The sequence below is a fragment of the Pseudonaja textilis genome, chromosome 5, assembly GCF_049901715.1.
Source record: "Pseudonaja textilis isolate UNSWEBS1 chromosome 5, rPseTex1.2, whole genome shotgun sequence".
Lineage (NCBI taxonomy): Eukaryota > Metazoa > Chordata > Lepidosauria > Squamata > Elapidae > Pseudonaja > Pseudonaja textilis.
In genome coordinates, this window is record NC_141994.1 from 32,888,540 (window position 1) to 32,913,680 (window position 25,141).

The following is a 25,141-nucleotide window of genomic DNA, read 5'->3' on the forward strand; positions in this document are numbered from 1 at the left end:
AAGTCCTATTCACCTGCCCTGGGAAGGAGTTCGCTTCTGTCTGCCGAAGGAAGGCAGGTAGCTCTTTCGCTCTATATGTGGAAGAAAACTCTTTCCCACAGCGACATGGACGAGGCTAGGATCTTTGGTTCATCTTGTCAACACAGGAGTCATCCCCTTCCCTCATGTGCAGGACTCAGCTAGATTTTAAGAATGAAAGAGCTCCCTGTGAGATTGATTCAGCACCATGCAGGGCAGAGCTCTATGCCAAAGAGCTCATAACAATGATCTGCAATATTTTTGTAACATCCATTGGATATGCTGTATTCCCTTAATAACCACATGGTTTGCTTAAGAACCATGGTGACTTGCTTTACGACCATTATAAAAGTGGTTATAAAATTGAGTCAGGTCAAATGGTGACCCAGTTAATAATTACCCTGATGTATGACCAAATGTTTTGTTCTAAATTGAGGACTACTTGTAATTCATGTCCTAGAAACAGGCAGCTTTCTGCGTAACCTCAGCCACTCCCTTCTTCTCTACCAAACACTGCTTCTCCAGGCCAAACTACATCTAATAGATTGGTAGGGCAAGTACGTAGCCCCTGTCCTAACAAGTGCCTCTGCAGAAGTACACACTGATTCTTTTTTAACAGGATTGCGACCCCACTAATGCCTTGAAAAACTTGTTAGAGAGAGAATACAGAAGGCCTTTTGTATCTTGAAGACAAAGTCATGATTGTTAAAAATCAGCATAGCTTTGCCAAAAAATTATGTGAGATACATATTGTCTCCTTCTTTAAAAAAGTAACTACCTTAGTGAACGAAGAGAACACTTTGAAAATAATCTCTCATTTTCAGTAATAATTTACCTCCGTTTCTGACAGGTTTCTGCATGACATTCTCATGATAAGCTGTTAAAGTGAAATCTGGTATATTCAAAACTGTGTGGCTAACCATACCGATAGCATTAATGACTTTATCTTAAATTGGAGAGCAGTAACTAGTGGAGTTTTTCAAGGCCATTATTATTCATTGATCTGGATAATGGGGTTGACAGATTGCTTATGAAATGTGCAGAAGAGGCATATTTCATGAGGTTGGGGTGAACTCTTACACTGGTCCTGCTAAACAAAGATTGGATCACAAAGATCCAATAAACTACGTATATATACTACATACATATTGAATAGAAGCAGACTTAGAATAAATCTAGGAAGAGGTGATGCTAACTTTCAATTTCACCCAGTCAAGGCTTTTATTCTCTGCAGCACTGAAAAATATGAAGTATCTCCATGTGTTATATACTTAGGATGCATTTCTTCAGAAGAAAATGTTGTTACTTATAAAAGTACTAACACTATTTTTGATAATCAATTTAATATTTTGAGAATGTTATTTACTGCAAAGCAATATACCAACTTAAAATTTTGATGCATAAAACCTTTCTTATTTACAATGTTATCTGAATCAGAAATTTGGACATCATACACCATTTGGATGGTTTGAGTCCTCAAGCATGCTCTTGTTATTAAGGGAATATGCTAAGTCTTCTGTATTAATCTTGTATTAATTGCTGGAGGTTTTTGTCATTGTTAACTTTGCATGCCTTCCAGAATCATTTTGAATTGGGCATTGTTACAAATTCAATAAATTAATGTTATCACCTACATCTCAAAATGTAAGGGATAAATGTCTATCTATCATGGCTACTACATATTCCCTATTTCTAATTTTCTTTTAACATTTTGGAGGCCATCAAAATATATATTTCTAGAAAAAGGATTAAAAAAAGAAGTATTTTAGCATCAATCGGATAGAAATTTGAGCCAATTAAAGATAAATGGCCTACAAAAATTTCCAAAAGTATGTATTTGAAAAAGGTACACAATACACAAGTTGTAATATTTTATATATCACCAACAATCATTCGTGCATTGTATTCCTTCAAAAAGGTAGCATGTATGTTAGTAAATACCTTGCTTCTTGACTTCATCTTTCCACCAACTAGCTTCATGAACCTATTATACTGCTCTTCTTGATTTGAGAGATCACGGATTTTTCTAATTTCTTCTTCCCTTTTTCTTCTTTCTTCCTCTTCATCCTGTTTCCATTGTTCTTCCTCCTTTTGACGTCTTTCTTGTTCCTTTTGTTGCTGTAATTTTTTCCATACCTTTGTCTGCTGTTTTCTTAGAGCCTGCTTAGCTTTAAAAGAAAATTACTTAACTACATTTTCTCAAAAAAAACCCAACATAAAAAATCTATCAAGAATATATCAAGAATAAAACCACCATTTACTAGGTTAATTATTTACCTGCAGTGCTTGGCTTTTTGACAGAATGAGATTTTGTACTGATTTTGCCTCTTTGCTGTACGGTTTTTGCTTTTGTTAGTTTTTCTTTGCTTTCTTTCATTACTTGCTGCTCTTTCTGCTGCCACTTTTTACTAGCAGACTGAAGAGCTAGTAGTCTTAGTTGTAACTCTGATACTTCTTGTTCTTCATCCAACAGTTTCTATTACAGGAATAAAATATTAAATAATCACTTTAATCCTTTATCCAATTGTAATATCTAACTGGGCAGAAACCCTGCCTTTTGCTGAAGTGGCTTATTATGTGAAAACTGGGGAATTAGGGAGAGTTGGTTCAATGTCAAGGTTCTGACTGATGAATCCAAGCAAGCAAGCATTATCGAGATATTCTGAACTCTGAATGCAAAACTTTACTGAATATATCATATTGGTGCAGAATGAAAGCAAAACACACTCTAATTCCTGTGGATAATTATTAATTAAAGAATAGAATCTTCTCCCTTTATTAGTGCAGGTCACATTATCCAATTAGATGGGCAGGTATTGTTATGGAAACTGTCCAAGTCTTTGTTGAACATCTGGTTAGATGGCCTTGGTTCTCATGGGATGATTTCTTGCTGCCACCTGGAAGTGATATTCCAAAGGTGGCTGTCTCGCCATTGTTGTGGCAAGCTGAAAAGTGGAAATGGCTGCGACAACAAAATCACACTTTGAAGTTGACAAGAACATTTTTACTGACAAGATAAACTCATTAAGCCCGGTTATAGTGCCAGAGATTTTTTTTTCTAACTTGGAACTTTGAAACATTTGTTAGGAATTACCCCATTAAATTCAACTGCACTTAGTTTCAAATTAAGATATACTGTAAAAATCTATGCTTTGCTAAAGCTCCTGATTTTAGTGGTGAAAGCAATGTTTTACCTTCTCTACTGCAGCATCAGAAGTATCAAGCTTTTGTTCTTTTTCATCTGTTGGGAAAAGAGATAACCCCATTTTTCTATTTACAATGGCAATATCATTCAAACAATTTGATTTAAAAATGTAGGAAAAAACATGGTAAGAGGACTGCTTAAGAGGAGACATGATAGTAATCTTCTGATACATAAGGGGATGCCACAGAAAAGTGTAAGTACATTTATTCTCACTTCTTAGCACTCAAAGGAAAGATAAGAAACCAATGGGTGAGCATGATAGGGGAGGAGAAGCGTGAGATCTTGACCTAACAAGTGTGGTAGTGGCTTAATGATCATAACTGGGACTAGCAAAAATGCTATTGCTAAATGGTGCAGTCATGTGATGATTTGCATGACCACATCACTTAGCTATGAAAATTCTGGTCCTAATTAGGGTCATTAAGTGACAACTACTCATATCTCCTAATTAATTAATTCTGGGAGCCAACTTCAAATTTGAAAAATAACAATAGTAAAAGAGTTCAGAAGGAAGGCTTCAAGTTCCTTTTCATCAGAATGAAGTTCAGTTGGAAAATAGCACCAAAGCAACACAACAGGTAGTCCTTGACATACAACCACAGTTGGGACCAGAATTTTTGTTGCTAAGTTATGCAATCATCAAGAAAGTTATCCTTGATTTTAAGGCATTGACTTCGCTTGTTGGAAAACCCTAGGAAGTTTGTAAATGGCAATTACATAACTGTCGTATATACCAATTGTCAAGCACCTGAAATTTGATCATGTGACTGAGGCGATATTCCAATGGTCATAAATGCCAGAACTGGTCATAAGTAACTTTTTTGAACACGGTCATAACTTTGAATAGTTATTAAATGGATCGTCCTAAGTTGTGGATTTCCTGTTCTTTCAATGTAGCCAAGTAAACCTCATTCTCCTAACCATTGCTAAAAATTGTAATGATATTCAAAATATTTTTTCCTAGATTTCATCAGGGTTGCAGGCTTTCCAATGGTATAATAGAAAAATGGGTTATTGCCACCACAATAGAACATTCAGAAAAAACTGCTGTATTCTTTTTCAATATATACTATCAATACATAATACAGGAATGGGGAAAAAGAAAGTTTCATAATATGCATATAGCACATACCTCTAGTTAATTTTAACCTTTGCTATTGTTTTTATCAATTGAGATGTGTAAACCCAGCTAGTTTGCTTAATTCAGTAAATCAAAGTTAAAATAACTCATATTTAGTTATGTGAATGCAGCATACATCAAAGGAACTTTTAATTTGTAAGTTCTATGATTCATATTTAATATATTTTACTTCAACTATTGGCTTTTTAAAAATTGATAGCTTCCTTAATTCCAATAACCAGAAAACGCAAATAACCTTAATAAATCAAAAGGTTCAATTTCCAAACATTATTTCTGGTAATAAAATTTAAACTTTTTCCAATGAGAAACATTTTTAAAAACTGAAGGAATCAAATTTCCGTTCATTTCAAACAGGTTACATATAATCAGAACTTTTTTTAAAATTACCTTCATTGGTATCCTGGTCATTTTTCTGTGAATGTTCTTTTATTCCATCTTTTGCTTTTTTCAACTTGCTCCTCTCAGCTAGTGTGGGCAGTTTTTGCCTAAGAGGTTTCAGTTCAAATGCCTGAAAGGTTAATACTTTATTCTCCTCAGGAGACACTTCATTTACAGCATCTTTTGTAATACTGACGTTTTCAATTGTTATTTGGTCCTGTGGACTGGCCACTTCACTGTTGCTTTGTTGCGCACTGTCATCTTTATTATTTAGAGCCAGTTTCTCATCTTTATTAATACATTCAAGTTCTAGTTGAATCTGTTTGTATTTCAACAAAAGATCCTCAAAACTCTCTTCAACCGAGTTATCATTTTTAGAAGAATAGTTCTGCTTGCGAGATGGGGACTTTCCAAATGTTTTGGCTGATTCATTAATTAAAGAATTTATCTAGGATAAATTTGATACCATTACAATGAAGATATGGTAAATATTGAAATGCAATGTTCAGCATTAAGAGCTTTTACTCCACACTCACACCATTAAATATTCTAAAATATTTTCAGAATTTAATAAAGAAAACATATATTGTACTTCTGAATTTATTCACCATCAATAAAATTTTCAGGAGCTTGTCATTGCACCTGATTCCTCTGTGACACTTTAGATATAACTCCTGAAGATACTGCCACAATCAAGCTTGATCATTTCTCATCTGAAATATGTCTAACTTCAGTACACATACCAAGTGATATTTTCTATGAATTTGGTCAAGTAATCAGATCTAAAAAGTACAACTGGACATAGTGTCAAAAATGATTCTATAACACAATAATACAAGTTTATCTCTTTCACAGCTTATTTTATTGTGTGTGAATTTTCTATATATGCAATCTTTCATTTTACTTTCCATTATTTATCATGTTATTTCCACTCTAATTAATGCAAATTTTGCTAAGTCAAACTTAGGCTTTTAATATTGATAAATATTGTCTATTCACTTTCAATTCTGATGTTATTTATACTTAATGGTTCAAATTTACACTTTTCAGTGGTTTTTTAAATATATTTAAAATGCAAAAATACAGGCCAAAATTTCATTTGACTCTATAGTTGCATGAATAAAATTACATAATTAAAACCAATCCAAACAAAAATACCACTTAAGTGATATATATTGAAGATATAAGTGATCATAGCAATGTTTGGCAATGATATTCAACATCAGCTCAAACTCATTAAATACACCTTCAATGAAAAGGAAGATATAAAGTCTCTAGTCAAAAGCAGCAAAAATTATCAGAATTGTGTGTTAATATCTGACCCTAATTGGGTTAATGCAGGTGACATGCTCCACAATATATTCTTAGTAACACAGGCTTAGCAATGTAATTTGCAATATAATTCTTGTTTAGAAATCATATTAATATTAATATAGTATACAAGGTTGCATACTAAAGCTCCCTTTAGTATGTTCCTCCCAAACACTTGAACATTTATAAATACCATCCTAATCATATTAGAAGTAAAACACATGACAATTGACCTTTTTTTAAAAAGGTTAATGTACAATATCTGACAAGGCTCCCTAGCATTAATGAAGATCACCTACTGAACTCTTCTAAAGCTGAATAAGTAAATGTGAAAATAAGTTCTAAATGTTTCAAAGCTCAATAACCAAACACAGCCAATTGAAAACAATGCATCTTTCCAATCTCTATTAATGTTCAATTTTTCAGCAGCTTTCGAAAGCAGTTCCAAGTCTAGGAAAACATGCCCCCCCCTTCTGCAAGTATTTTTTAAACATTCATGTGTTTGCAACGTTTGCTGTTTCGAAAACAGCTTTCCCAACCTAGTGACGTCTAGATCTGTTGAGAGCACAATACAATTCTCATTATTCTCGGCAAACCTCACCAACTCTACATTCAGATCTTCCATCACCTTCCGACTAGAAACAGCTCTGACCCTTTATGATGTCGTCACTGTAATCTCCACCCAACCTTGAGCAAGCCGAGACAGCAGGATTTCTCCCGAATTATCGCTTTGTACGAGCTAACCGACACCTATAATCAAGACTTAAACGAACCACGATAGCAAATCTAAGCTGCCTCATGCATACCACCACCCCTTCCCTCGAGATAAAGCAGCCGCAGAAAGAGGCGACGATTATGGCAAGGATACATTTCCGAGGCGAAGGCTCCCTCCAGCCTTGGCTGCCACTGTATCCGCCACCTCCCCCCGAGGGCTTTCCAGGGGAATTGCCACCTCGGCTTCTGCCCCAGCGGCCTCCGCCCCGGTAGGCCCTGCCTCGAAAACGAAACCGGTCCAGCGCGTTGTGGCTGCGTTCCCAGAACGACAGTCTTGGGCCGGCGTCGGGGTGCGGGCCGGGTGGCAGCCGCGAGCACGACGAGGAAGGAGGCGGCTGGGGACGGAAAGGCTCCTTGAGCCGGTACCCGCCGCCTCTGTCGTGCCCATGGACGTGTCCGAGTTCCGGGGGAGGCTGGTGGCGCAAATGAGGGAAGCGGCGAGAGGAGGACTGGAGGCTGTTTCGCAAGTCGGGAGGCGGCCTGCGTCGGGCGTAAGGACCCCGGGCGCCACTCCGGTCTCTGCCGCTGGGTTCAGGGGGTGCATCATTATTGTCGTCGTCGCTGATTTCTCCGTCCTCCAGCTCCCCTTCCTCTTTCGGCGAGAGGTCGCTCGGGGTCTCCGCCTTCTCCTCAGCCGCAGAAGCCGCCATAGGAGTTACTCAGCACTAACTGGGCCGCAGACGCAGAAGAAAACGCCTCGGGCTGGCCCGCCCACAAACGTACCGCTCACTTTCGGTGCCTTTACAAGTGGCGCGATGGCCCAGTCAGACCCCAAACTTGTACGCGCAACACCACCCTTCCCCTTTGCTCTCAAGACTCTCGCGAGACTTAGTTTTTTTCTGCTCTTTCCCTTCCTTAAAGGAGAGCGGGGGGGAGAAGAGCATCACAAAGGGGGCAGCGAAATGCACGTTGGGAATTGTAGTCCCCCGCCGTCAGGAAATTCAGGAGGTCAGTCGCACTTCAACGAGGAACTGGGAAATAATAACGGTTCTCTAACGGCAATTGTTCCTGCTATAAAAATTATGAGGAAAAGAATGACGACCCAATAAAGCCTGCACAGAGCTTAATTTAGGCGTAGATGCAGAGCAAGACAGAACTCAGCTTTACCGGTGGGTTTTGTATAGTTCATAATTAACTTGTGGAATTCTCCGCTATAAAATGTGGAGATTATAGCTATCTTATAAGCTTTAAATATGAAGAGTGGCCTTATTAATACGAAGATGAAATCCAATAAGAACCTTTCAAAAAGTGGGTAGGTTCAGTCTCCTTTGAAATCTAGACTCTAGAGAGAAAACCCAAGGGGAGAAGTTCCTCAAATATTTAAAGGGCTGTCACCTGAAGAAAAAGAGGTGTAGCTTTACTCTTAAGTGAGAGCTCCAGAAGATAGGAGGAGAACCAACAGGTGCAGCAGAAGCGTTACCGAAGGCGATCCAAACTTGAAATGAGGAATACTATGACAGTTGTTAAACAGTTTCCTAGAGTTCAAGCATGATCCATCCCTGGAAAGAAATATTACAGGACCATGATTTGAGGATCTCATCTCAAATTCAGGAAGTTGGAGAAGACCATTGAGTTCCTTTCCAACCCTGTGAATCTAAATCATGAAGCCAATACTATAGTATAGAGTTTTATAAAGAACAATTGCTAGAAATAGCTGGATGCTAATACCTCGTCTGTGGGCTTTCCATATGCATTTGGTTAGTCACTGTGGAAAACGTGGATGCATAACCAGATGGACTTATTTGAGTGCTTCAGTTCATGATACAGCAGAAAAGTGGAATACTTTTAATTACCCTCATAGCATCAGCAATGAGGCTAGTATGTAGTGATAACTTTCCTATGTTCCCTAGGATAAGTTAAGGAAAGTGATGATTCTTGTGGGTTGTTTCCACTCCTATTCAACATCTATTGTTGGAAAAATAATCACTTTCTTTAACAGGGGGACAAGTAAGAATGGGTAAATGTAATCAAGTGTAGATTTTGAGTTTAGCCATCTATCAAGTTGCCAAACTAACAGGTTGTAAGTACAGAGACGTATAAAATGATAAAGGACAGAGATGCCTTTCTGTTTGACACAACCACTTTTATATGTCTGAACTTCCTATGATTATTTTTGAACAGGAGCCTAGAGCAATTTTGAAATTTTTCTAAACCCTAGACCAGGTTTTGGGGAAGGATGTAAGGTGGCACAGAAGGAGCAAATGATAATAGCAAACTGTTCTTGATTAGCATTGCCAGGGAATAGCAACACCTGGAAATACCCTGTGGAATACAGGTAGTTGTTGAGGTAATTCCCTGTTAGGAGAATGATCGCATACAGGGAGATGTATTTGAGAGGAGTGTTTGAATAATACACACAGAGCACACAGATACACTGTACAGTAAATGTAGGTTTTTACTTCCAGAAAGGTTTAAGCAAAGTCCAAAATAAGCAGTCCAAAAGTCATTCAGATATGCTGTCTCTACATCCAAATGATTTACAATGTATTTCTCTTTAGCTGCCCACACTAATGCTGCTCTTAATGTAGTAGCCTGCAGACTAGGTGCAAACACATCATCATAGTCATTTGCTGTCTGATTGAACCCTTGTGCTACTAACCTGGCTTTATGGGTAACAGCTTATATATTCATTTACATCCTATGGCATGTTTACCTGGTGGTAACTTAACATTTTTGTATACCTCCAGTCTTTTTAATGATTCCAGTTCCTTATCCATTGCTTTCTGCCAAGCAGCCTGATCCTTAGCAGGATACATTTTCAGTTCACTATAATTACTTGGAACTGTATTCACTTGGCCTGATATCTATCAGGTGGTCATGTTACTAGGGTTGAACGTCTTGGTAATACAGGGCTTACTGGTGGACTTTCCTGTGCCACCTGCTCCTGTTCTACTACTTCCTCCTGTTCTTCCTCTTTAATGGCTATTTGGGGTTTACTGATTTTATCTTTGGGGACTATTTGGGTGTCAATAATAATATCATTGCTGGATTCCTGTTCCAGTTTATCCCACACAACATGCTCAATAAATTTTGCATTAGCACTGCAATAAACATGAGCTGTGCCTTGATCCCAAAATCTAAATGATCTATGGTTGGCCTCATAACCCACAAAAAATAACTTCTTAGCTCTATGTTGCCCTTTCAGTCTTGTGAGGGAATATGCACCCATGCTGGAGGTCCAAATGTGTGTAGGTAACTTAAATTTGGCTTTCTGCTATGCCAGCGAGTGAATGGTAATTGTCCAGTTGTTGTATTTACTACATTGTTTAAAACATGGTTGGTTACACATTATGGCTTCACCCCACAGTGTTTCAGGTAAACCTGCATCAGATAACATAGTGCAAGCCATGGCTTGTAATGTTTGCCTTCTTTGTTCTACAAATGAGTGATGTTGTGGTCTGTAAGGTGCAGAACGTTTATGCTCAACACCAGCCAATTTCAACATAGTTTGGAATCTTTTGTTAACAAACTCAGTCCCATTATCAGTAACTAAAGTAATTACTTTACCTTTCATTTTTCTCTCAACAAACTTTAGCCAGTTAAAGAAATGTTGGAATGTTTCTGTTTTGTTTTTCATAAGATAGCAGAAATCATATCGTGAATAATGGTCCATAATACTCAAAATATAACAGGCACCTCCTAAACTTGGTTTTTTAGGACCAATTATGTCAGCAAAAACAACCTCTAAAGGTTCTTTGGTCTTAAACCCATTAAGTCTGTTTGCTGGAGTAACCTTACTCTTTTCTTGACTACAAGCATTACAGTGTAAATACTTGCTACAAGGTTTCAATTTTACTCTCTCTGACAATTCAACAGTTTGTTTGAGCATTTTGAAATTAATGTGCCCTAGACGTCTATGTAGTAAATGTATACATTCATCATGTGACTTAACATTGTTATAAACTGAGTTAGCCATCTGCAACTGATCATCATGTATTACATATAAATTATTCTTTAAAGTAGCAGTGACACTTTTACCCTCTTTCTCTATTATACAGTTATCTCCCCTAAAGGTTATTACATAACCAAGATTAACTAAAGCCCTTACTGATAACAAATTAAATTTCAATTTAGGTACATATAACATAGTTAAATGTTCGTTTATACAAGAACAATATGCAGTACCTTCACCTGATGCTTTAATCTTCCATCCATTTGCCAATGATACATGTTGTTTACTTGTGGACAACTTTACAAACCTGTTTCTATCTTTAGTAATGCACTGTGATGCTCCACTATCAACAACCCACAAATCATGGTTTACAGTTGAATTGCTAGACATAGCTAAACTAACATTGTTTTTGGCCTTCTGGTGTTTGCCAGTATTCTGTTGTTTTCCCTTCTTACAGAATTTAACTATATGTCCTCTAGCCCCACAAGAAAAACATTTCCTAACATTATAGGCAGTTGAAGACAAATCCTCTTCTTGTGGTTGTTCCTTCCTCAGTTGGTCCCTATCCAGCCGTCTTCTTGCTTCTTCTAGCAACCTTCCAGTTATGTCAGTCAGTGTCAGTTTATCTCTGGGCAGTACTTCCAGTGAAGATACATAATCATCATAACTTGCATCCAATGAGGAAAGAATGATATAAACTTGATGCAGCTCTGAAAATACCAGTTCTTTTTCATGTAGCTCTTGAAAAGTTCTTTTCATGAAGTTTAAATGAGCCAACATATCTCCACCTTTCAGAAGATGTGCTCTAAACAGTTTACGTGTAAGATGTATGTGTGCACCTACACTGTCATGAACATAAATCCTCTTCAAATTCTCCCAACACTTAGCAGCAGACTCTTCTCCACGAATATGGACTAGCTGCTGGTCACTCAGTGTTAGTCCAATTATACAAAGAGCTCGTTCGTTGTTCTGTTTAAAGTCAGCAAGCTTTTTGGCATCATCCTCATTAGCTGGATCCCAAGCATTTACATCGGATGGGTCTTGAACTACATTCCATAAACCTTCTTTACGCAGAAGTAGACTGCACTTCATACACCAGGAAACATAGTTTGTTCCATCCAACCAGGTTATCAGTGATAGACGTGTTGAAGTGACTTGTGCCATCTTTATCAGGATAGTAACCCACATTTAAACAGTAAACAGCTGTCTGTATACAGTACTGTGCATTCACACTAACTCTCAGTTATCTGAGCCTGGTATGGCCTGGGCCCATAACCAGTGTTGAGGTAATTCCCTGTTAGGAGAATGATCGCATACAGGGAGACGTATTTGAGAGGAGTGTTTGAATAATACACACAGATACACTGTACAGTAAATGTAGGTTTTTACTTCCAGAAAGGTTTAAGCAAAGTCCAAAATAAGCAGTCCAAAAGTCATTCACAGGTAAATCAGTCAGTTTTTCAATCCAAGGATAATCGAAATATCAAATTCCAGTGTCAAAAACAGTTCAGTATCAGACCTACATCAAATCCAGTAATATCAGTCAATTAGGAAAAATGGAGGAACAGCAATACTTTCCAACAGAAGGAAACAGAGATACTCACTCAGACACGCTCTCTTCTGAGACTAAGACTAAACAACCCAGGTTTCTGGCTCTATCTTATGGCTGTTTGAGAAACCTCACCCAATTGCATGCTCTTGCATTCCCTTAAAGATATAGTACTAAAATGTTTATCCTGGTTTATATCTTTCTAACCCAAATGCCTATTAGGTGACTTATATTCCTAACATTAGTCCTTAAGTTACAACCATAATGGAGCTTGTCCGTTAGGATCAGAAATCAGGTCAAATATTAAATGAACTGCCTCAAGTAATGACCAGCCATCCCTGCTCTCCCCAATGCATTTGTTGAATACACAGATCAATAAGTGGAGCATGGGATACCTCAGGGTGGGAGAGATCCTGGGAGGCTTAATGCAGGCACAAGGCTGCCTGCCTTGGACCTCCCAAAGCCTCCCTCACCATGAGATACCCCATACTGCATTTACCATTTTTTGGGTAACTTGCACACATGCCCACCACATAGCTGACTGACTTGCTGACAACAAACAATGGGGAAGGAAAAGATGGAGAGTGCCTGCCTTTCCTGATTCTGCTGATGCCCTTCTGGTACAAAAAAGAGATGACTTTCCTAGCCTTTCAGAGCTATAATTTCAATATTTGCATATCTTCAGAAAGTTTTACCCTCTCCCCCCACAACTCCACATTTTTTCAATAAAGAAAACAAAAAAAGCTGGGATTGAGAGACTCTAATTTCCCCCCCTCCCCCCGTCCCCATTAGATGTTAAAATAAAATCTCCACCTCTGCCCTCCAATCTCTATCCCATTTAACCTGGAAAGATGGTGGCAAAACCTGTAAGTTATTTGACCCAGGCTGAAGAGCATGGGAAAGGGATGAAGTAGGGAAAGAAAGGGATGAAGTAAGGAAAGAAGATTGCATTCCCACTCACGCTAGTAATACTATTGCTAAATTTGCAGATGATACAACAGTGGTGGGACTTATGCGGGGCGGGGATGAGTCTGCCTACCCAGATGAGGTGGACCAGTTGCTTTCGTGGTGTGAAGACAATAACTTGGTCCTCAATACCAATAAGACCAAGGAGCTTATAGTGGACTATAGAAGGAACAGATCAGACATCCAGCCTTTGCTTATCAATGGAGACAGAGTGGAGCAAGTGGCCAGTTTTAAGTTTCTCAGTGTTACCCTAAAAGAGGACCTGACCTGGGGTACCCACATTGCAGCCCTGGTCAAAAGGGCCCAGCAGAAATTATACTACCTGAGACTTCTCAGAAAACAACAACTGAATGAAAAACTGCTGGTGAACTTCTACTGCTGCACCATAAAGAGCATTTTAATATACTGTACCTCTGTATGGTTTGCCAGTTGCACAGTGGCAGATAGGAAAGCACTCCAAAGGGTTAATGTAATTGCCCAGAAGATAATTGTTTGCCCTCTCCCCTCTTTGGAAGAGCTTTATAGCTCCTGCTGCCTTAAGAAAGCTCAAAACATTCTCAAAGATCCATCTCATCCTGGGAATCCTTTTTTTGAACTATTACCATCTGGCAGACGGTATAGAATAATAAAAACAAGGACAAATAGGCTGAAAAACAGCTTCTATCCCAGAGCAGTAGCTCTTTTGAATTCTGCTGTATAGTGCAGTGTTGGTGTGGTGGCAGAGGTTTCCGGTTCAATGTGTGAAGGCTGAAGGATGTGTGTGTTTGTTGTCATAGTCATAATGTGCACTGAAGATGGTGTTTGATTTCTCTGTACGAGGTGCAATGACAATAAAGTAAACTAAAACTAATATCTTTCTGCAGCAGGCCGAGTCATAAAAGCAGTCACAAAACTTTTTGCAAGGACTCGGCTTTTGTCCTGTTTGCTGCATGTGTTCTATTCTAGCTGACTAAATTTTTTGAGCTGCATTTTTTCTTCAACTCCTCAAGGCAAAAAGCTGCGTTAGGGTCATAGGAGGATACTTTAGGATTACTTCCCATAAAATACAAATATCCAATTTCTATCAGTTTGAAGGCATGGTGAAGATAAGGCATGGCACTGCTCCATTGCATCACTCAAAACCTTAAAAACAGTATCAAATGCTTGGCTTCACTTAATTTTGGGTGGGCTCAAAAAGTAATAAAAGTTTACAGACAGGGATGGAAAATAATGTCTGACAGTAACAAATACCTACACCCATCTTATTCAGCATCATTTCAGAAATTACATAGATAATTTTAATATCTAGAATGTTGCAGGAGAGCATAGAGAGGTTTCAAAGAGACTGACAGCAAGACACATTTAGACATTTAGAATATGGTTTCTAAGAAAAATGTTAGACCAATAAAAATACCAGGTAAAGGGACTCAAGGACTCAGATAACAATACTGTTTAATGTTCAATATGCAAGTCAAATATCAAGGATGTGGTCAGCAACTGGAGGGAATGGGTGAATGCGTCACTAGAAAATTTTCTCAGAATGTTTTTTTAATTTATGTTTAGTACTTTCTCTTTTATGTATTCTGCTGTCGTTATCAAATGTAGTATTTTTAATTTTATATTTCACTATTTGAACAATAAGAACACCCAGAACTATTTTTTATGAGGAGGGTGGTCATATACAGTAAATGTGATAGGCGGACAAACAGACATTAAAATAAGAAACTGGAGAGACACACCAAACTCCCACATTGAACTACCATACTAGTAGACTTTCCTCTTGTCCCCTTGAGTTACATGTGGGCCAAGGACGTACACTTTTAGTACCATTCCAATGCATTTGTGCAATTTTATATGAATCATTTAAAATTACTTTGGTATAGGATTTGGGTAATAATTAACAAAACAGGTGTAGATGATGCCAGCTCTCCAGCTTTAATTGAACCATCATTCTCTACATCTCCAGCCAGTATGGTAAAGAATGTCATATGTTCTAATTCATCCATAACCCGAGTCACACGGGTAGTCATTCCATGCTATGAAAGATTTAGGATGAATAACATTAATTCATTAAAAAAATTCTCCACAATATTGGAATGAGACCTCATTCCAGAGGACAGGCACCATGATAGAGACTGTGCTTCCATGGTTCTTAGAGGGTATTATTTAATGGGAGATAGGTGGTTTCTCAAGTAACCAGGACCTATGCCATGAAAGATTTTATAGATAACAGCCAGCACTTGAATAGCACCCACATGCAAACCTATGAGTACACATTACAAACTAAAGATGCTACATGGATATCCTAAGGCCTGCCTGCTCTGCTACATTTTGAATCAACTGAAGTTTCCAAATGGTCTTCTAGGCATGACCAAGACATGAATGATGTGTCTTCTGATCTACAAAAGGGTACAACTGCCAGACCAGATGAATCTGTACAAACAGCTGTCACTTTCTTGGCCACAGCTATTATCTGCTCATCGAACAGGAGATGTGAGTCCAAGAAGGCCTGTTGGTTGTACACTATCTTAAGTGCAATCCTATCCAAAGGCAGAGGTGGAATATCCCTAGGTCTGGGTGGCCCAAATACCCAAAATGTCCCAGTTTTTGTAGAACTGAGTTGGAGACAGTTCCTACCCATCCATCAACTAAAGATCAATCACTTTCTCAGAAACCATCCCCCAAAAGGGAAATCTAGATGATAATTATTGAAAGCAGATGAGTTCAAGAATGGATCTTAAATGGGAGGATCCATCTTTCATGACAGGTGGTACTATTCCCTCTGTTAAGGAAACTGAAAAAACAGCATGAACATAACTGCAAGTTGCCTCCTTGCTGCTTTCACAACTCAGGATGGACCTGGATCCAGAAACTGGTGGCCAGGTTAGCAGCAGAGAGACTCTCCAGGGAGGGATGACAACAGTGATTTGAAAGGCAATCAAAAGTGACATGTCCATGGCAATCTGGCACCACGTCCAGATTCTGTATTAATCCTGCCATGACAAAAATGACCACTATGCAGGCCATTAGTAACTTGGGTTAGGCCACAAATTCCTAAGTACTCAAGTAACTAAAGCACCTGGGTGGCAAAATAAAATTTCAATGACCAACAGCCTTGCCAATCTGGCAACAAATCCAGCAGCTCAGGCAGAGATGCTATTGGGCAGCAGGGAGAGTGGTATAGTATCAGCAATCCCAGATGTTTCCCTAAGCCCAACTTCAGCACCTCACATCCGGTTATCTGTGAAACAAAGCCCTTGAAAGCTTGTAACAACTCACAAATGGCAATAGTCACTCCTCCTCTGGGCTGTCAGCAGGTACTGAACTTGAAACTTGGGTAGACGTATTTCCTAGTGGTGCACTGATAACATTGAGAGATAACAACTAGCAACAACACAGAACCTGGCTCTCCTTCCCAGTTTTAATTTACTTTAATGAAACATGGAACTACCATTTTTTATATATAATGTATTTTCTATTTCAAAATGAAACATTAAAATACAAAGTAACATAAAGGAAAAGGAAACTGAGTAACTGAGTGACAAAAATTATACATCAAATAACACAAAACAATCTCTGGCTTTTTTTATATGGTACTAACAATACAGATATTAACAATATTAATAGTCAACATACAAAGAAAACAGTATTCATAAAATATCCTCTTAATTTCATCTAAAAGTAAATTATGAAATATAAACATCTTTATAACACTACAATATTTCTCTAGTCAGATGCAATCTAACGTTTAAATCCCAAAGCCAAAAGTTGATTCCTTATCTTGTAAGAAATCTAACAATGGCCTCCAGGTCACATGACATTTAGTGAAATTATTGTTTCTAAGCAAGCAGTCAATTAATTACCTCCATTAATTTTAATCCATTCTTCCATTGTCGGTATATATTCTAATGCTCTTCAAAAATCATTAAATCTGTGCTGGTCAGGAGCCTATCAAAGTCTTGGAAACACTATAGAAAGTATCAGTCAGATATTATTTCCAAAGATAGTTCTGCAGAAGCCAAGTGTCTTGCATCTCCTGCAGAACAAATGGCATGAATATGGAGGTCAGTTCATATACACCACAAAGGCAATGACTGCAGAAAGCCAAAGTGCCTATAGATACTGTGCAGATTCCAACTTCAGTATTGATGAAGTATGCAAAATTATGTATGTAGCACAAACTGTGTAGTAGAAGAGGTAAAACACTACTTTAAAACTAGACTAGCTAGGATGACTTTAAGTGTCTCAAGAAGTTGATATAAAGACAATGACACGAGGACATAGTGGAAAACAGCACTTATTGGGCATGTTCATGTCATGAATAAGGGGGTGTGAAAGCAACCTTGAATTTTTCCTGCTTGATTGGGCAACTTAAAACCATTGCATCTAAAGACTAAATATATACATGCTTACTTGTTAGTACATTGAACTTCATGCAAATTATTTTTGAATAAACACAATGTAAATTTCCCTTGTCTTTACTCAGCTACAGAAATAAACCAATAACAATTCTTAGAACTGAACTTCTCATAAATCTTTTGGATTTTTGTCTATGTTAGATTAAAAGTTATCTTAATTAATGGATTCTAGTTTTGTTTCTAGTTTTGTGCTGAATTTTATGAATAATTTTATTTTAATTTTTCTAAAATAGAAGAACTTTCCCTATACTTTTAAAAATGATTTTAAAAAAGTAGTGTTTCAAATTATACATAATGCCCTAGTTACTGTTTGCAGTGGAAGTGCCTTTAATCAGGAAAACAGGCCCTCTCAATGTCATTGGATGTCCATATAGGAATTGAGATCAAAACATCTGGAGTGCCATAGATTCCCAGTCCTTGTTTTGAATGATTTTGTAAATGAAAACAGTCTTTTTTGAATTGGGTTTGTTTTGTTTTTTAAATAATAATTATAAATTTACATCTTATTATATTAACTAAGATATATCACATTTGCTCAGCCATGTGACTGAATGAAAAACAGCAATTATGTATTATTTAATGATCTATATCTATAATTCTGTTTATTTAGATGCAGTAATAAAACCTATGTGATACATCAAACTACTGCACCTGAATTAAGTGTGGCTTACTTTTGAAAAAATATTCAGAGTATGGAATGTGCCTTATATGGTAGATCCTCCAGAAAATGTATAGAATTGGGTTATACCGACATGAACCAATGACAGTGGATAGTTCAGAATTCTTTTTCCAATAAAATGTGCCAATAAAATATGCTGGGTGGATCTCCAATTTCACAAGAGGAGAATGATGGAATAAATTATAGACATTACTTTGATGTGAAGCCTACATGTTAGGGCACACCCTCTTTCTTCTTCCAGTGCTGTTTTGTCTTTTAAGGAAGTGAGTCATGGGAGTGAGTCTAAATTCTTTCTCATAAATGAAAGAATGTGAAACAAATTTAAAGTGGGTGAAAGGGAAATGCAGATCATTTTTTCTATTCGATTAGAAATGATTGTTATTAATAACTTACTATGACACATTTAACATTTTCCCAGGATTCCCGGTGGTGGTTTTGAGATACATATTTCACTTGCATTCCATAGTTCTTGAATTTCAAAGCTGTGCAAGATTCTCGGTAGCAGGTAAGTGATATAAATCTTGCTATTCTACGTATTTATTTCTTCTATTTCAACCTATGTTTTACATTTTTCTTCCTTCCTGTACCACCATGAGAAAATTCTACAAACTGTTCTAGCACAAATGAGGCATGTTTTTTTAATATAACTAGTGCAGTTAATATGCTGATATGTATAGATGACAGTCATGAATGTATAGGTATTTGCACAATAGTCTCATTGCATTTAAGAGAATTTTATCCAATGAATTCTAAATTAAATATTGGATTTCTATGCATATCTCTTCAGAAACTGTATTGAAATCAGCAAGGCTTACTTGCCAAGTAATTGGGTAGATATTTTTATTTGTTTTTATTTTAATTATTAATAACATTTAACATTATTTCACACAATATTTAATGTTTCTTTCTTACATTTGATGTGTGCTATATTTCTCATGTGTGTATAGTCAATATGCTTATCAATTAACAAATACTATTATGAAAAAATGAGAAATAGAATGGAAAAGAAACAATAAAGGAAAATAGAATTGGAGGTAAAATGTGATGCTGCTGAAGCTAGTGATAGAAATAGTAGCTTGCAACATAAATATATGCAATTGTAGAAAAGTGATCCAAGATACTGCCCAAAATTGTTATTAAACTGTCAGTAGTAGTGATGCAAGAGAATATAATCCACTAGCTTCCTAGGGAAAACAACTAAGAGGAACAACTCCCTAGGTTCTTTTCTGGTTCACATTGCATCTGGTACTTGCTGATCAACATCAGCTTGATTATTGCGGAGACTCTTTAGAAGGTAAGCTTTGCATCAGACATTTAGATAATTTGTTTAGGAATAGGCTTTAAACTGTAACTGTTTATTAACTTTGCATTTTTCTTGAACAGCTTTTTAGATTAATTATTTAATCTTTTAGATTATGTGGACCTTTGAGTCTTGGGTCTTAGTCTGTTTGTCCTGTTTGATCTCAAAATATTTTATTGTTGGAAATGGAATCTTAAATGTTCTCGTCCCATCTTCAAGAGGAGCCATTGCGTGATTCTGATGTAGTATTTGGATATCTGTTAATATCTTTACAAGATATTTTATTTATCTTGGTTTCCTAGTTTTAATTTTAGGATATTGTATTATTTTTAAAAAGTATTTGGTTTAGGGGAATGTTATGTTGATTTTTTAAAAAATATAATTCTTAGGCCAGAATTTATTACAAATTTAGTTTTTCTTATTGACGGGTTTCAACAAAGCCTGTGACAGTAATGTACGTGTTAATGTGTCTGGCCAGAGGAGGCAAAAAGTTCAGAAACAGTTTTGAAGTTCTGTGATAATACCGATATATGTAAGCTTAATATAGGCAACCCAACATGTGATCGGAAAGAGGAGTCAAGTCCATAAGAAGAAGAAAGATTATGTACATAAAGCAACTGTTGAGTCAATAGTAATAGGATAATTGCCAAACAACAGTGATTAACTGCTATCAGAAATTTAATACTTTCAAGAAAAAATATGAGTACTTTTGATATTCAAGAACTGAGTTTTTCAGGTCAAACCTGGGATTAATCTGATGGCATCCCAATAAATAGGCAGAAGTGTTATGAATGTTTACTGTCTTGAGTTAACCAAAAATATTTTTAAAAGGCAGATTAAAATTATAATAATAAAGGACTAGTGGATAAAATGTCAAATCCAGTTAAACATCTGACTGTGAGACGAACCATAATGTTACATTATGATACGTTACGTTACATTATGATACATTACATTATGTGTGTGTGTGTGTGTGTGTGTGTGTGTGTGTGTGTGTGTGTGTAATCTTCCTTAGTGAGGCACTGCCTTATTGTCATTATGGGGTTTATATGCTCTGAGAAAGATGACAGCTGTGCCAGAGGTTCAGCCATATTGGACAGGTCTCATCTGAGCCATATAAAGAATCTCTCCCTAAACAACATGGTGAAATGTAATTTACAGAAACCCATTCTAGATCAGTCATTAACTGAGTCAACAAAGACCATGCTACCATGTTTCCTTGAAAATATGCCTTAGCCTGAAAACAAGCCCTAGCCTAATTTTCCACGCCTGCGCCCAATATAAGTCCTACCCCAAAAATAAGCCCTGGTTAAGTCCCACCCACCATCTGGTTGTACAAGGTGGGGCAAGGCGCAAGTATAAAAATCAAGCTGGGGAGGGTGGAGCTGCCTCATGTGGCTTGCAGCTACTTACCTCAGGACTGCTGCAGCCAGGCCTCCCATGCCCCGACACCTGTCGTGCCACTCCCCATCTTCTTCTGCAGCTGCTTGTGGTCACTTGTGGCCAGATGCTGTGAGGTACACTGCGCTGGTGCCGCCGCAAGTGGCGGAATGCTGCAAGGGTCATTGCGCTGATACCGCTATGAGTGGCAGGATGGCATGAAACTCATCATGCTAGTGCTTCTGTGAGCAGGAGGACACTGCAAGGCTTGCTGTGCTGGTGCTGCCACGAATTGCACCAGTGCGACAAACCTGGTGGCATTCTGCCACTCACAGTGGCATCAGCACAACAAGTCTTGTGGCATCCTGCTGCTTGTCATGCCATGAGTGGCAGCAAGCAGCTGCAGAAGAAGTCGGGCAGCAGTGTGACAGGTGTCAGGGTGTGGGAGGTGTGGCTGTGGTGGTCCTAAGGTAAGGGGGCAAGACATCCCCTGAAAATAAGACCTGGTGCTTATTTTGGTGCCAAAAAGAAAATAAGACAGAGTCTCATTTTGGGGGAAATACAGTATATGTTGGAGTTCCTGAACATATGGTGAAAAATGGCTTACAGGACTTAGGACTGTTAGTTGAGCAACTGGAACCAGCAGCTGCAAGACTACTGGAAGACACTCCAAATGAAACAGTTTTTCTTTTTCTTTTAATGACCCTGAAATCTCTTGCATCAGTGTGGAGTTGGGGTGACTGAATGGACCTGAGTGTTTACTGGATGGATGCCCTTCCTGACACCTATATGGAATTCACAGCAGATATTTTCTCTTTACGCCCAGAGAGACAAATATGTGTACTTAGAATTGTGCTCACAGCCTCCAGATTATAGGCAGTAACTCCACTTTTAGACACCACACTGCTCCAAAGAAACAGCTAATACAACTGTTAAAAGATGCCAATATTATAATATCAAATGTAAATGCAGGCTTACTGCAAGAAACAAATCAACTAATGAACAGAATGGCTGCATTTATAATTGAACACAAAATCAGAAAAGAAAAGAAAAGAAAAGAAAAAAGAAAAGAAAAAGCCTGGAAAATAAGTACGCTAAGAGCAGATGCAAGGAAGTTAAGACAGATGAAATAAAAGGAAGCTGAAGAACAAGAAGAACAGAGAATACCTAATCAACAGCAGAAACAGTGGAGGAATGGGCAAGAAAGATCAATAATTGGTTAGCACCAGGTGAAGACAAACTGCATGGTTTTGAGGTGAAACATCTGACTAGTCTACACCTACTCATTGCCAGACAGTTTAACAGAGGAGAGGATGTAAAATCGAAGATTGGTTAACATCTGGTAAAACCTACCTGATAATGAATGATCCAACAAAAGGGACAGTACCAGGAAACTAAAGGCCAATTATCTGCTCATCAGCAATTTTCAAATTGCTAACTGGTATGATAGTTGATGCAGTCCAATAGCATCTAGTTAAAAACAAGCTCTTTCTACCTGAGCAAAAAAGAAATCACCCCAATAGCAGAGGAATAAAGATCAATTCCTAATTGACAAGATGATTTTGGAAAACTTCAAGAGAAAGAAAACCAACTTGAATATAGCTTGGATTGATTACAAGAAGACATTCAACTCCCTGCCACATGATTGGATAACCAAATGCCTACAAAAAACAGGAGTCCATAGAAACATCAGAAGCATTGTGCAAAGATCAATGGCACAATGGAAGAAGATGTTGGCCCATGATGATAGAATGAGACAGATCAATATTAACAGAGCAGACTCACTATCAGCATTCCTATTTGTCATTGCCCTGGACAGGAAGATCAGAAAAATGACAGGGATTCATGCCCTTCACCCACATAGTGAGGTTAACAAATTCTACTTACCAAAAAGAATTGGTGAGCATGGAATATTGCAAGTACACCAGACAGTTGAAGAAATAAAAAGGGCATTGGAAGAATATCTGAAGCACAGAAAAGGAAATGCACTGAAGCTAATACACCATTAAGGTTTCCTGAATATCCAAGAGACTAAACTGGCCTACAAGAAAGATCAAAGCAAGCATAGAAAAGAGACATAGCAAGGCAAAGTATTACATGACCACTGTATTTAAAAACAAAAACAGCAACTTGCAGGCAAAGCTGATACCAACAAGACCTGGCAATGGTAATAGCAGGAACACTGGAAAAAGAGACAAGGTAATTCTGGGTGCACATAGCCAGCCCTTAAGAACCAATGTATATAAAGCCAGAATTGAGAAGACAACAACAGATGTGATTTGTGCAAAGAAGTTAGAGAACAGTGGATCACCTGGCTGCAAAAAGATTGCATAGTCTCACTACAAAACAACAGCATGACAAAATAACAATAATGGTGCCTTAGAAGATCAGTAAGAAATACCATTTGCCTGCAAGCAATAACTGTTGAAAATACATAGACAAAGTATTAGAAAATGAAGAAGTTCTGGGACTTTAGAACTGAAAGGGAGAAGCATCTGCCACATAACACCCCAGACTTAACAACTGTCAATAAGAAAGTCAAAGATGTCTGGATAGTGGACATTACAGTACCTGGAGACAGTAGAATAGAGGAGAAAGAACTAGAGAAGATAACAAATACAAAGACTTGAAAATATACTGTAGGTAGAATGGCTGTGGCAAAAGAAAGCAAAAATAGTGCCAATTTACTGTGCAATCCCAAAACCTCTGGAGTACCACTTGAACGCCATCAGCACTGACATCAGTCAATTGCAATTACTTGGAACAGCTTCCATCATGCAATGATACCTTTAATACCATCAAACATCAACATCTGCCTATCCCAGGTCTTTAGGAGTGATTTGATAGGCGGGTAAAAATGCCAAATCCAGTTTAAATATCTGGCTGAGTGCAACCAATTATAATAACCATCATCAACAATCCAATCCAGCATGTCGGTAGTACAAAATAAAGAATTCATAGTAGAACTCTGTATGAATGCTAAACATTGAGTTCATCCAATGTAACCTTGTCATTGCTTAGAATGAAGTCCCTAGAGCCTCTTTGATAATGTATCATTCTGCTTTCAGTTTATGCTTTTATATCAGTATAAAAACTATCACTAGAATTTTCATCATAAGGTAACTCCTGCACATTATTTTTGCCATACTGTATACCTACAGCATATTTATTTACAACCAGATTTTAATCATTCAGGTTCTTGGCTTCTGTGTAGATCTTCATTCATACCTGGAAAAAGTACCACCACTTTATTAGCATATAATTAGCCATTTCAAAGGTTCACAGCTTTTATCATCATCACTGTCATTATTTAGATTTAGAAGGCTGCCCAGCTCCAAAATTACCATAAATAGAGGTGCCCACCTTCCATAGCACTCACATGTAGCACCCACCCAGCTGGTCTCCATAGCACCAGCCTGCTTTCCTGGAGCACAATTTTAGCACTTCTTCCTATGTCATGGTCAAGTGACATTCTCACATAACAATGGCAACAGGCATTGCCAGACTGTGGACACTAAGCAATACAATTGCATTGTGCTTTATGAAAATATTGTGTAGCAATTGAAATTCCAATCCCAATTATCACAAATTCAAGGGGAATCTGTAGTTACATTCAAATTAACAGGAAACACAGAACTTTAATGGTAAGCTTCAAAAACTAAAACATGCTTGTAGGCGAATGATATGATTGTAAGTGAAACCTAATGAGATGTTTATGTATAGAGTAAATGATTCACTGAACTGAAACATTAGCCACACTGTTCTGAATTAACAGGACAGGCTAGGCTAAAATGCTATTGGTAGTTTGGAATGGTATGTGCTATGGAAACCACTTCCAGGGGGTTTGCATTGGCATAATTGAGATGTATTTAGATATAAGTGATATGGTTTACCAGGGGATATTGGAGCAATATATTAATTTGAGTGATGAGTGGAACATTAATGATTTCTAAATAATTGCTTACTTAGGTAACATCACCCACTGTAGTTGACAAAGCAGCCAAATTCTTAAGCGCTAATGTTTGCAAAAATCTTCTTGATCATTATGAACAAAATACAATGTCTTTCAATCAATAAAACTTTATAATATAATCCTATAGTTATCCATTTAGAAAAAGGGGTATGAAGAGGGTAGAGGGAAATCTGTCTTC

The 25,141-nt window shown here is 37.6% G+C and overlaps 2 protein-coding genes across 3 annotated transcripts in view; one reads left to right on the forward strand and one right to left on the reverse strand.

Annotated features, from left to right (window-relative positions):
• The window catches only part of ZFC3H1 (zinc finger C3H1-type containing), a 43,899-nt gene extending 36,242 nt beyond the window's left edge, over window positions 1-7,657 (reverse strand). Inside the window, exons 1-5 of the mRNA XM_026699489.2 lie at window positions 6,922-7,657; window positions 4,752-5,165; window positions 3,213-3,259; window positions 2,296-2,494; window positions 1,960-2,186 (exon numbers count right to left, since the gene is read on the reverse strand). Of these exons, the coding sequence (XP_026555274.1) occupies window positions 1,960-2,186; window positions 2,296-2,494; window positions 3,213-3,259; window positions 4,752-5,165; window positions 6,922-7,477 (1,443 nt within the window). The 5' untranslated portion in view covers window positions 7,478-7,657. The remainder of the gene's footprint in view (window positions 1-1,959; window positions 2,187-2,295; window positions 2,495-3,212; window positions 3,260-4,751; window positions 5,166-6,921) is intronic.
• Window positions 7,658-7,675: 18 nt separating this feature from the next.
• The window catches only part of TMEM19 (transmembrane protein 19), a 36,772-nt gene continuing 19,306 nt past the window's right edge, over window positions 7,676-25,141 (forward strand). Inside the window, exons 1-2 of one of the 2 annotated variants that reach the window (XM_087935604.1) lie at window positions 7,676-7,775; window positions 18,729-18,815. The gene's annotated coding sequence lies outside the window, so the exon portion shown is untranslated. Of the gene's footprint in view, window positions 7,937-18,728; window positions 18,816-25,141 lie in introns of both variants that reach the window. The other variant, XM_087935603.1, reaches the window with a different exon arrangement.